General features: G+C 33.4%; 1 protein-coding gene across 21 annotated transcripts; it reads right to left on the reverse strand.

Moving 5' to 3' along the window:
- Positions 1 to 13: 13 nt before the first annotated feature.
- On the reverse strand, positions 14 to 12378 carry LOC100648221 (serine-arginine protein 55). Of its 21 annotated transcripts, none has more exons than XM_012314310.3 (12): positions 12222 to 12378; positions 9851 to 9977; positions 9072 to 9142; positions 7363 to 7458; positions 6721 to 6744; positions 6514 to 6570; positions 6241 to 6310; positions 1987 to 2060; positions 1723 to 1911; positions 1226 to 1351; positions 818 to 880; positions 14 to 755 (listed from the first exon to the last, which is right to left on the reverse strand). In XM_012314310.3, exons 2-12 carry the CDS (start codon positions 9974 to 9976, stop codon positions 602 to 604), a joined length of 1050 nt encoding a protein of 349 aa, XP_012169700.1. In that variant the 5' UTR covers position 9977; positions 12222 to 12378; the 3' UTR covers positions 14 to 601. The 21 variants fall into 21 exon arrangements, with proteins under 21 accessions (XP_012169700.1, XP_012169688.1, XP_012169698.1 ...); XM_012314298.3 differs by having other exon boundaries at positions 818 to 940; XM_012314308.3 differs by having other exon boundaries at positions 14 to 743; positions 1693 to 1911.
- Between the last annotated feature and the right edge of the window lie 632 nt (positions 12379 to 13010).

Raw genomic sequence — 13010 nt, forward strand, 5'->3', positions numbered from 1 at the left:
GTGAAAAAACGAATATAGCGTGAAATTTTATTGATAATAAGACCACTTACCACTAATTTTAATACACATCACATTTGTTGTCTTGTGAAGTAATGTGATCGTTAGGAATATATACAAAAAGCCATTACAGGGAATTCCTTGATACACGGCGATACATCAAAAATTGTGTAGAATCCGTTTAAGGTACGTATGAAGAAATCTTAATTCTCTAAATGCATGTGGTGTTTTTCCAAAGATGACAAGTGTACAATTAAAATTATGTTTAACCAATGTACAGTTTGGTTCAATTAAGTAAATCATGTACAATCATTTAATTATACTTAAGCCGATTGTTAACTATAATTAATTCTTTTTTGTGTCGCTGTTTCGCATCTTACAAGTCTCAAATTTTATCTTTAAAACGACATATATGTTAATTACAAGTAGTAGTAATAATGTCACCAAAAAAAAGACGATTTCTTAAAAACAAAAGCATGAAAAATTGGCTTCTTGAATGCATTTAATCGTAGACAAAAATTGAAAACAAAGTGGACAAAATTCGTTCTCCCAGATATTTTTCTTTCACAAGAAAAGTTCCTCCTTTTCTTGTTTCACGTTTTCTTTAATCAGCTTTCTGCTTATTACTTTCTGGTGATTTGTCGCCATTCATTGGTGATCGAGAACGGCTACGGCTTTTGCTATGTTTGCTGCCTGATCGAGATCTCGATCTGTCACCTCTTGATCTTTCGCGACTAGATCTATCTCTGGAAGAAGAGCTAGATTAAAAAAATGACAATAGATTTGCTTTTCTTGCGCTAATTATATCAATTGAACTCACTTCGAGGGAGACTTGGCTTTGGATTTGGACTGCGACCTGGACTTTGACCTCTCAGCCTTGGACCTAGAACGAGATCTGGATTTGGACTTTGACTTAGATTTCGACTTTGAGCGGTCTCTTGATCTGCAAAATTATAGTTCAAATGAAGAGGATGCAGGGGAATATAATTAAAAGTATAAAAAACTGTTTTTCTCTTTCGTATAAATATGAAAAATGCCGTAAGAGGTTTCTTAAAAAAAAAATCAGCCCAAACACAATGCCAAAGAATGAAAGTGAAATACGTGTGAAACGTAGGAGATATTTACACAACATTTGATTATTGATAATTGCGCAAGAAACAAAGCAAATAAATTTTACATCACAAAATTAGAAGTGATATAACACAAATATAGAAGAACAAATACTCACTTGGATTTAGATCGGGTTCGGCTACGTTCGGGAGATTTGGATTTGGACTTTGATTTAGATTTAGTATGTGCCCTTGATTTGGAACGGCTGCTGCGGCGGCTACGACTGCGAGAACTGCGACGACTCCTGATACAATTAAAATATATATCATTGCAATATGTTTAAAATATACTATACACAAAATTGATCTAGTTACTTCAATAATTGTCATCATATTAGTTGCAATTGTTTTAAGTCATTCTAGATGAATGTTCTGGCATTATACGCGAAAACTGAACATATCTAACATATGATTAGACATTAAAAAGTGTAAAATAATTTGAAAATTTAAGCATGAAGTATGCAGTAAATTTCGAAGTAATCAAAATTAGAAACTAGTATGCTAGTAGTATGTATAGTAGTATGCTACAGGTATGGTTAGTATTAAAGTAAAAAATGATGGAGACATTGCCGCCCCCCGACAGTACCTTGATCGGGATCGAGAACGACGATAATACCTTGAGCGGGAGCGGGATCGGCGACGAGATCGAGATCGTGACCGTGATCTTGATCTCGAACTTGAGGATCTTGAGCGACGACCACGTCTTTTATCTTCGATAAGTCTGATTCTACGTCCATTTAGTTCTGTATCGTCCAATTTATCGATGGCGTTCTTCAAGTCAGAATATGTTGCAAACTCTACAACCCTGTAACATTAAATTATGCCATTAATTAAACTACATCAATATAATGAAATAATTGTAAATGAAAATGTAACTTACCCTTCATTCCTGCGCTGTTTGTGTGCATCTGCATATGTCACTTCGCCAGCTTGTCTCATATAATCCTTCAAATCCTGAGCATCACACAAGAAGATGAATTAGTATATTACAATGATAAAAAAATGTGTCTTACATTAAATTATAATGAGATACGGTTAATATTCACGTATGAATAAGACTAAGTTTTGTGTTCCTATACTAAAGATTACGCGTAAGTTAAAATGTGTCCTGTGCACTTTTGTCCACTATATTTCTCCTATCACGTATTAAATATAGCAATCCTCCTTGTCCTGAAGTATATACCAAAAACTCTATCCTTATTGAAAAAAACCATGTTATATCTCCTGTCTGTCCATAATCTTCAGTGTGGAGAATATATGTTGAAAGCATGTGCTCGAATTTAGTATCTGCGGTTGATGCAACCTTTCTTTTTATGCAATTCAATCTTTAAAACAAGTATAGTCATTTGTTTTATAGAAAACCTCCACCCTGCAGAAAAATAATACATACAGTGAAAGGCATCTTTCAATAATTAACGAAAATACTATTTTTTTTTACTCAAACGAATATATCATCGAATATATAATTTCTGCAGAGCAGCTCACAATAAAACTCCACTAAAATCATGCTGCATACAAAGAAGTTTCTAAAAAGTCAATTTTTCTATCATCTATTTAAATCGGAAAGAAATCGTAAACCGTAGGGTTCGACCAAAAACTATATGGATCGTTGAAAAGATGGAACTGCATAAGGCAGAGAGAAGACAGTTGCCTGTGAAATCAAACAGTGAACGATGAAAGAAGAATATGGTTCAGAATATGTTGAAAAAATATTCGGTTTCTTTTAGAATGTCTCCGACATTGCAAAACCTGTATTTCAAAGATGACAAAAATAAATGTAATTCGAGTATACGGAATGAGGAACATATACTTTTATATTTTCTATCACACCATAACTGGAAAATGGAATTCGAAAAATCCAAAGAAATTGGACCGATGCTGAAAGTAAGAACATTTTCCAATTATTTTCCTTTAAAAATAACCAACGTAGAAGAGAAATCATTTATTTGCTATGATATTCATCGAGAATCTCCCTTTTGGAAACTGTACATTCCTCTTGATGTAATATTCTTTTCCTATTATGTCTTCTATGATTTAATGATGTGAGTGGATGGTTCTTATCTGTTCTTCATGATTCATCGTCCATAACGAGGAAAAAATCTCTATTTGGTATCCACTGTATACGTTCATGGTTGAGACTGTTTCTTGTATTTGTGGGAACCAGGTACGGCTTAATGTCGTGGACTCTCTCTTTCTCTCTCTTGTTAGGTGCGTGCGTGTAGGTAACTCTTGTCTTTCAATCTTGATGTTTCTTCGGAATCATGCATGATAGGTCAGTTTTTCAAAACAAATTCTTATCCGATGCGTTAAAAAATCCTAAATATTGTTCTTGTATCCTGTGTGCACAGTAAAGCGTAACAATAGGAATCATGTCGATACATCAAATTGTTTTCCTTTAATGGATAATCTGCAACGACGCTTGATGACTGAAATGTCTCCTTTGTATGTTTTATACACAAACCCAAAAGAGAGAAGGAAACTGAATTTTACGAAAAGAAATAAATTGCCTTGCATAAAGAAAAGTTGTTCTTTTTGTTCTCATTCAAAAGACACGTAAAAAGCGTCCGTTTCATGAAAAACGTAAACGCTGAATTATTTAAAAATCATGATTTATAATGACCAACGAATATATACACGAAGTACAGAAAAATAAACCAACTACTACATATATCGTTATTAAACGAACGGATGCCTAATTTCGAGCACACTTAATATATATATATAATATATGTCATATATATATATATATAAATACATATATATATATATATATATATGATATATATCTAATATATATCATAGAGGTAATTTGTTAAGCTGATTCCCTATTTCCGGTATTGGTTTTTTTATTGCGTGTGCACGGCTCCAAGCTCGCTGAACATTCTCAGTAGAGATCTATATTGATATAGAGGATGTGTATATATATACACACATATAAAACACCTGAACTATGGTGCACAGTTAATAGATATATAATATATATCTTAAAAAGATATCAATAAATAAGAGAACAAGTTACAAAAGTGTGTAAGTGTATATAAGATATATAATAGATATAATGTATATATCTAAAGAGTACACTCGGTTAAGGTGACGCATTTACCTTGGGCCCAGGCACCACCTTGCTTACGGACAGAGAGAAAGGCCAGACACAACGGCGCTTGGTTGGGTCGAACGGATCTGTGTGGCGTAGTCGCGGATGGTTCGGGTTTCGGCCCGTGTATGCCCTCATGGGTGGCCGCTGCCTGACTTACTAGATGGCTAGGTTGGTGACGTACCAGTAGCAGTAACAGTCGTGGTGTAGTAACAAATGTGATAGTGATAGTAGTAGTAGTAGTAGTAGTGATAGTAGTAGTAGTAGTAGTAGTAGTAGTGATAGTAGTAGTAGTAGTAGTAGTAGTAGTAGTAGTAGGTAATGGTGGTGGTAGTAGTAGTAACAGTAGTGGTAATAGTTACATTGTGGGTTGTTCATTATGAAGAGTAATATAAAGGGTCAATAATAAAGTTGAGTAATAAGATGTCAAGAGTATAAATGTAATGCAGAAGGATCAAAGAGTGGTGATGATGATGACGAAATATTTCATAAAGGATATAATAGAAAGAGAATATGTGGTAACAATGGTAATGATGGGAAGGAAGTATGGAAATATATTGAGAGAGTAAAATAGTGGTGATTGTTGTTGTAACACATCCAGGCAAAGATACAGGTCAGAGTCATTGATGATCGTAGAAGGCAGACGACGTTTTTCTCTCCCAGCGATCACGATGAGAAGATCGCAGATACGTAAGAACCTATCTCATCACTGGGTTTCACCACGTATCACTGCGCAAGTAGTAGAAGGTGGTAGGTAGTAGGTGTACCCAGTGCCACACGGCTATCTCTCTCACCCGGGACACCTCAGAAACCAACCTGGTGCCACTTGACCTTAAGGCGGGCCCATCGCGTGCATCGTCATCTTTATCATCGCACATCATCAGTCTATTGGCCCTACCGGTCGCCCCTCCTCGGCGAAGAGGACATGGCTCTTCGGAAAGAACATCAATTTTATTGTTTTTCTCAACTGTTGGCCGAACGTAAATGAAATAATAAATTGAAAAAGGAACGTCGAAGAATTGATTGAGCGAGAGAAATTCATAGATAAGTATACTTTTTTTCATCAAAAGACAACCAATCATCCGAAAAGTACGATTAGAGGATATATATGTTTATATATATATATGCAATGTATATTGATCAAGTAAGACTTGGTCCACATGCACACAAAGGATCTCTATTTCTGTCTCTTTTTTTTAATTCGTTGGCATGGATATTTAGAGTTTTGTGTACACAGATGTATACGTATATACATCTCTTTTTTAAAGATCAGAGATTTCTAGAAATGGAGTGCGTCCTGGTATTTCCCACATAGTTCGCATTTCCCATTGTTTTCCCAAGATTGCCCTTCCGATTGGTCTATCTCGTGTCTTCCTCTCCACTGTTCATTTGCTCGACGTCTTCAAAACGTACACACCTCTTCTTCCAAATAGTACGCACAAAGTAGCACGATCCGATTTCTCAGTGTCATTTTTACGTTTACTCAGGAATCAATGTGCAACACACGTTATACGTGATATTCAAGTGATTCACATGCCCGTTCTTTTTAATATCATGGGGGTCGTGTATTTTCCATATTCATCCCTCTATGTTTCTGCACCTTTCGTCTGGTACTTTCTCTTTTTCCGTACATTTTCACTTCTGCTCACCACCGAGCGAAAGTAATTAGGATAAAAAATTTTGTTTCGAAAATATGCCATAGACTTACTTGATCAAAATGTACATCTTTTTTTGTAAACTCGGATTAGAGTTTCAGATATGCATAAACGAACTTAAAAATGACGAAAGAAAAATCGAATAAAAACATTAATGCTAAAAATGCCGCGCGTGTAAGTTTGGTTCAACTCGGGGAAAACACGAAATGCGGAACGATCGAACGACGCTAGCGAGAAAATATATAGGGATCGGTTACCCGCGCACATTTTCGATAGAATATTCGCATATCGTAATCATTCTGGAAACCTCGAGTAGCAATCAAACTCACGAAAAAGCTATCGGACGTATTGTAAGTGCGAAGCCAAGGGTACAGATATTACTTACCTGCCAGCTAACGCGACTCGAGAGATTCTCCACAGTGAGCCGGTATTCGGTGCGTGTTGGTGGTCCGTATCTACAAAGGGAAAAGTACGGATATTATCTACTTTGTATTATTTCAATAGAAGCAGGTTTGTCTTGGACCTGACTTTATACGTAACAATAGCGAAACTCTAAGAATGGAAACGTAAAACTTGATTTGTAATATTCAATATTGTAATTATTTAGAAGAATAAATTATAAGATGTATCGTTAGAGCGTAACATTGGATGTATGTACCTGGGCAATGATTGCTTGTAGCTAGATGCAGTCCTCGTGTTTCTGTTCACACTATCTCTGCAAAAAGGGATGTCATGTGAACAGAAATAACGGATTGTTGGTTAAACCTTCAGCAAATAACTACAGATCTGCACTCATTGCTCAGGCACACAATCAATCACCTGTTCCAATCGAATCAAATCTACTCAAAATGCAGCAATAGCGTACCTGTCGTGCCGCATATCGTCTCGGCTGTAACAAACACAATACCACACATCTATTAGTCGCCAATTACATCGATCCACCTCTCTCATCTACCAGTAATAAACATAATGTCTGGGAGGGTATTCACTAGGCATTATAATATACTATTATGTGTTAAATTTCTCAGCTAATGAGAGTTTTTTAAGACTTCCATTAATTCGACGTACTCGGGAGAGCAGTCAAATCCAAGACAACCAATTCAAACTAATTAGAATTCGCCGGTGCCTAGACGAACTTTCATCGTATGCAAATTGGCAAGCTTTACAACATTCACTCGTTCTCTTTCGTTCTCTTTCACACTCTCTTTCATACTCTTTCTCTCTCTCTCTCTCTCTCTCTCTTTCTATTTTAGAGCTTATCATATCCAAGGTTACGTTCTTCCCTGTACGGGCGATATGTAAAATCATTTTTTATTACATACAATTGAATTGAATATACATTCAAAGGGAACATTTTCTTTTACGTTATTCAAATATAAAAAAAAAGTATTGAAGTTAACTCGAAAAAATTTATTCAAGATTTTGCATATCTTAATTTAATTGCCTGCAGGGGAGGAGGGGATAATGATCGCTCTGATAAAATAAAAAAAAGGATAGCGTGTCTTACGCAGATCGCCTCGAGTCCCCATAACCACCACGGGAGTCACCATAGCGCCACTGGTCACTACCCCTAGGTGTCCCCCTGGCCCTCTCTACAGTAATTCTGTAACAAGACACATTGGATATGCTTACTTGTCTCTCCAGGAGCGTGAGCGTCCGTAGCCACGGTCGCCTCGCCTCCCTGAAACACCCCGTGCTATCTCCACCGCCACTCTGAAACACACCCAACAAAACCCCGCCTAAGTCCTCGACTAATTCTTACTCTAAAGCTGCTTCCTTCCCTCCATCCTTCTTTCCATTTTCTTTTCCATTCCTCAGCCTGCTCTCGAAATCCGTTCAAATATCATCCGCCTCGTTCTTTATCTACAAAGTCCAGCCATTGAGGCGCTGTCCCCTCATCATCGTATTTGTCTCTTCATCCCCTCTCTAATTTTTCTAGTTGCTGTCCACTTATAATTCGCAACTTATTCGTTAATCTAAGTTATACATTCGTATAAAATTGCTCAAGGCTTTCTCATAATTAACTGGGATCACTTTGTATTCATTCTTTTCTTTTACACCTCTCTTAGCTCCGTTCTTTTACCACTTCGAGGAATTAAACAAAAAAATTGTTCATGATCACCAGAGAATTATGAAAACGCATTACGAAAGATACATATTTGTATTTTTCTCTCATTTTGTTTGTTAAACAATTTTTGTCAAAGAAGCAATATACATGATGTAAAATTCTGAGGCATTCGTTATAAAGTATATCAATATAGTCTCTTTAACACATATATCGGGGAATTGATGGAAGTAGTTCAAAATGGCGGCAAGTCATATCGGCTATTTAAGTAAGATGCACTTTTATTGCAGAACAAACCCAATCAATAATTTGGAGGACAGACGCCGTTTTGTTAAACTTAAAGATAATAACCAAAAAAAATTTTTTTATATATGTTGCAATTATACAGAAGCAACAGCAGATTATTATGTCAATAAGATAGAATTCAAAATACTTTAAAAAACATTAAAAATATCTAAAAACTTAAACATAAACAAAAGTAAAATAAGACTTTAAAAGCGCAATTATTTACGATTTTCAATTTGCAAATGCTTTATTCCCAAAAATAATATCGACTTTTTTTACATACAAAGATATTTAATATTCAACTCTTTTCCCTTATAGCCAAGAATTCTACTATGCCTCTAATCGCAAATAACTAGGAAACTTCTAGAATGAAACTATTATCCAATAATACATAAAAGGTTATTAAAGTAAAATAAATATCAATGCTATTGCTTCTCATGTATAATCCTACCTATTTTACATAACATTAACAAACTTATTTTCATCTCCAAATCTTTCAAAAAAAAATGCTTAAATGATATATGTCCATTAAATCAAAGTTTTTAATATTATAATCAAACAGGTTAATGTTACATTTTTAATATATGTTTAGAATATAATAATAAATAAGTGGCAGAGATTATCAGTAATTTAAAAAATTGTAATATAAAAAAGAAATGAACTCTTGTAATTTCCAATAATCATAATATTTTGCAAACTGTGCAATTGAAAATTACAAGTTTTAATACATAAATGTGAATGTATAAAACAAAACTTAATAGTGAACAAACTAATCATGCAAAACATGCTACCTACACCATTCTTCATACTTTTAATATATTTTTATGTATAAAATATGTATAACAAATATGTAATATATATATTACCTTTCTCCTAGAAGCTCCTTTCCATTGAGCTCATAGACTGCATCATCTGCATCCCTATAGTCATCAAACTCCTGTAAAAAAAATAGATTTATTACAAATCACGATAAAGGGGAAACTTGTCAGTTCCAATTTTTACATGCAGTATTATATTGTATTATTCATGTTATTCAATACAGCTTATTAATTCATAAAGTACAGCTAGTGTGTAACACACATATATGAACCTGCAGTTATTAATATTCAGAAATATTCCACCAGTGCATACTAACAAAGTGGAGTAATAATCTATACAGGGAGAAGATTCAATTAATAATTTAAATAATTTTGATTTAGTAATGAAAAATTTTTAAGGAATTGGTTAATTTTGTAATTTTACGGCCTTTAATTTTATAATTGATATTTTGTCACAAAAGTAAATAGTAATTAAATATTTGATATAAGTAACACGATTCCCCTTTGATAATACGTAACTTACAAACATTTTGTAGATTAATCGATGAAAACCAGCACACAGTTCCATTAAGCAGCCACAGTACCAATGTGTTCAGGGCTCAAGGTAGGTCAGATCAACTCACGAGTTCAAGTTATTTTTCAAGTAAAACACTTTACCCTCTACACATGTTGGTCGCAAATGAAATAATAAAATAATTCATAATTTTTCTATGAAGCAACAAAAAAATGTAGAAACGGTTTCTACACTTTTTATTACTAAATAACAAGACCAAATTGAGTAGAGTAAAGTGTTGGGTATGTGTATAAAATTTGATTTAGGTACTTACAACAAAGCCGTAACCGTTCTTGATGAGGACATCACGGAATCGACCGTAGCCTCTGAAAAATCTCTCAAGGTCTCTTTCCCTGGTGCCGTATGGAAGCCCACCGACATAGACCCTTGTCCCTACCATACTGTAAAAAAAACAATTGAACCACATTAGACTTACCACAAAGGCAAATCCATTCTTCATAGCGACCTCCTTGATTCTACCATATTTCCGGAAGAACTTCTCAAGGTCGCGCTCTCTCACCCGGTATGTTAATCCGCCAACGAATACTCGGGTGCTCATTCTTAAAGGAAAATATAAAAACACCATACATAACAGGCTACTTTAAGAACCTGCCATTTAGTCACATGACAACATAAGAACTGTTACGTTAATTTCCAATATTCTGGCTGAGAATGGCAATGCAACTTAATAAAATTGACATTGGTGACTTTACTTTATACTTCTGTCGAAACTTTAAAAATTTATGTCAAAGAAAGCTTTACCAGTTAAATTTGTGCCTATTAAATTGACGGCAATAGGTCACAAGTGCAATATAGAGGTGCTATTGTAATACAAAACTATGAAATTTGCTTCCAAACCTAACATTCCATGTAGTCGATAAATATAGTACTTCAGCATACATTCTTTTATAACAATCACACAGGGTCGTTTTTAATTACAGAAATAAAAGTTATATTTCTTAACAAAACACGTCGAACTTCACACGTATATTAAGTTAATATACAAATAAAAATTCATTAATAAATAAAGCAAAAATTATACTTTAATACTCATGTTTATATATAACTTGAGTATAAATATAATTCACATTGGGTTACATGCTATAAATTATATACAAATATGTAACAAATATATGATTTGAAGCCATATGATTTATTGCATGTTAAAAAAAAAATTCTGAGAAGCATTAATATCTATAGTTGCATAATCTAATGAATTTAACAACACTAAGTGATATATAACAAACTAAAAATGACAACTTACTGAATATTAAGTTTATTATTTATGTTCAAGCAAAAAAAAAGACTGAATATTTACAACTATATTAAGCACATCTCATGCACTTGTGGATAACATAAAACATTCTTTGTCTATGTATAACTAAATAAAAAGTGTTTTAATAATTTGCTCATTGAGATAAAATATGATTTAATATTACTACGGTATTCATCTTCATGCTTACTCAGCCAAAAAGTTTACACAAGTATTAAGGAAGTATGAACATAAGCCGTGTTCGGTATTTACAGTTAATTATTCTGAATAGGAGAAACAACGCAAAGCGGAAAATTTTACTATACGTACCGAACTCGTCTGATGTTGTAAACAAACAATTAGGTATGGCAAATATGTAAAACAATTTTCGATTTATGAAACTTAATTTTCAATATGCTGCATAAACATTTACCATCTGAGCACTGACTTTTAAGCTACGATATAAGCTTATAGAGTATACTCATTCGTGGTGTTAAAAAGATAGTTTTCTACTTTTATTGCGAGATTTTGACTGTACTTTACGACAACGTATCAATACATATATACACGGGTCGAATTATTTTCCCTCCTTCGTCTACCACAACTTCTTTCTAAGATTAAAAGAGCTCTACAATCTTTTTCCTTTTGTTCAAATTTTAACTTGCTTTTTGATTCATGTTTAAATAAATAAAGTAAATGTGACTTAATATAAAAAGTGTAATATATATTTCAAACTCCAGCGACAAACCATGTTTTTAGTGGGCACTCGTTTCATAAAATGGCGGTCGTGTGATTGCTTATCGTCCTCCTTTTCTGCTACGTAATTTACACGATTATATGCGGATAAAAATGTGATAACTGTATTTATAAAAACATGTTACGATTATATAAAATAATTATATCTATTGCGAAACATTATTTTTTTAGTTGTGGAAACCTCTCGAAAATTATCAGTATGATGTGCGAATTAACGATAACGATAACGCTAAGATGGAATTTATGGAACAATATACATAATATCTAGACTATTTATATAATAGCTATCTAAGGAAAACGATTAATTGCGACGTGCGCATATCCATTGTAATTAATTCTAGAAGGTCTTGTGAGCGAGCATCCATATGACGTAGCATTCGGAGTGCTTCTGCCACGTCATTAACATACAATTCAAAAATAAACAAATAATACAATAAATGAATTTTTTTAATTATGAGAAATGCAATTGGAAAATTTGTATTATCGATGAATTATCGTTAAACCATCATGATGTGATATGTCGAGGGTACTTATCATGAAACGCGGCCGTTCCATCCGTAAAATAAAATATTTGAAAACAAATCACTTTTTTAATACATATTTAGTATCATAAGGAAATATATGTTTACAAATTTACCTGAATATACGTAAAAATAAGTTGCTTTGTTTGCCGAAATCTGCTTTCACGATACGGCACCACTCAATTACTACAAGTAATGATCGGCGTCTGAAGTAAAATGTCTCGCTGCAATAACGGAAACAGAACGGGGCTCACATAGTGGGAAACAAAGTCGCTGGCTTGCCAAGCCTCGATAGCAGACGCCTAGTAGCAGAAATGCAGCATATTTTTAAATAAGTTTTACGAATTCTAAGCAATAATATAAGATTATTATCTATCAATAAGATAATAATTTTACTTTTAATATATAACATAAAATTACATTTTATAATATGTTTTACTATAATTCACTATCCCCACCTTAACAAAAAATTTATTTATAGATAGGTTACGCATTTACTACGTTTAAAACAATAAAGTTTATATTTGTTCATTGTATTCCATTTTTACTTAATATCGTAATATATGTATAACTGATAATAATTTTTATCAGACTGGCGGACCGATATAAATGCATCCTAAATACAATTTGTATTCGGGGTAGCATACGCAGCAATGTAGAGCGCGATATTCAAACAACCATATTAGATGACAACAATGTCTAAATATATAATGTTATTTTTGAAGTAAGTTTTGTATATTTTAGTACAGAATACTATGAAAAAAATACTTATTTTCTCTGATATACTTCAAATATTATAAAATCAAATACAAATGAAATTTTATTTTATCATAAAATTAAATTACAATTGTTTATCGTTATAATTTCTTTTAGGCCATGGCATACAATAAAAGAAATTTTTGACA

This window comes from Bombus terrestris, chromosome 11, assembly GCF_910591885.1.
Source record: "Bombus terrestris chromosome 11, iyBomTerr1.2, whole genome shotgun sequence".
Taxonomy (NCBI): Eukaryota; Metazoa; Arthropoda; class Insecta; order Hymenoptera; family Apidae; genus Bombus; species Bombus terrestris.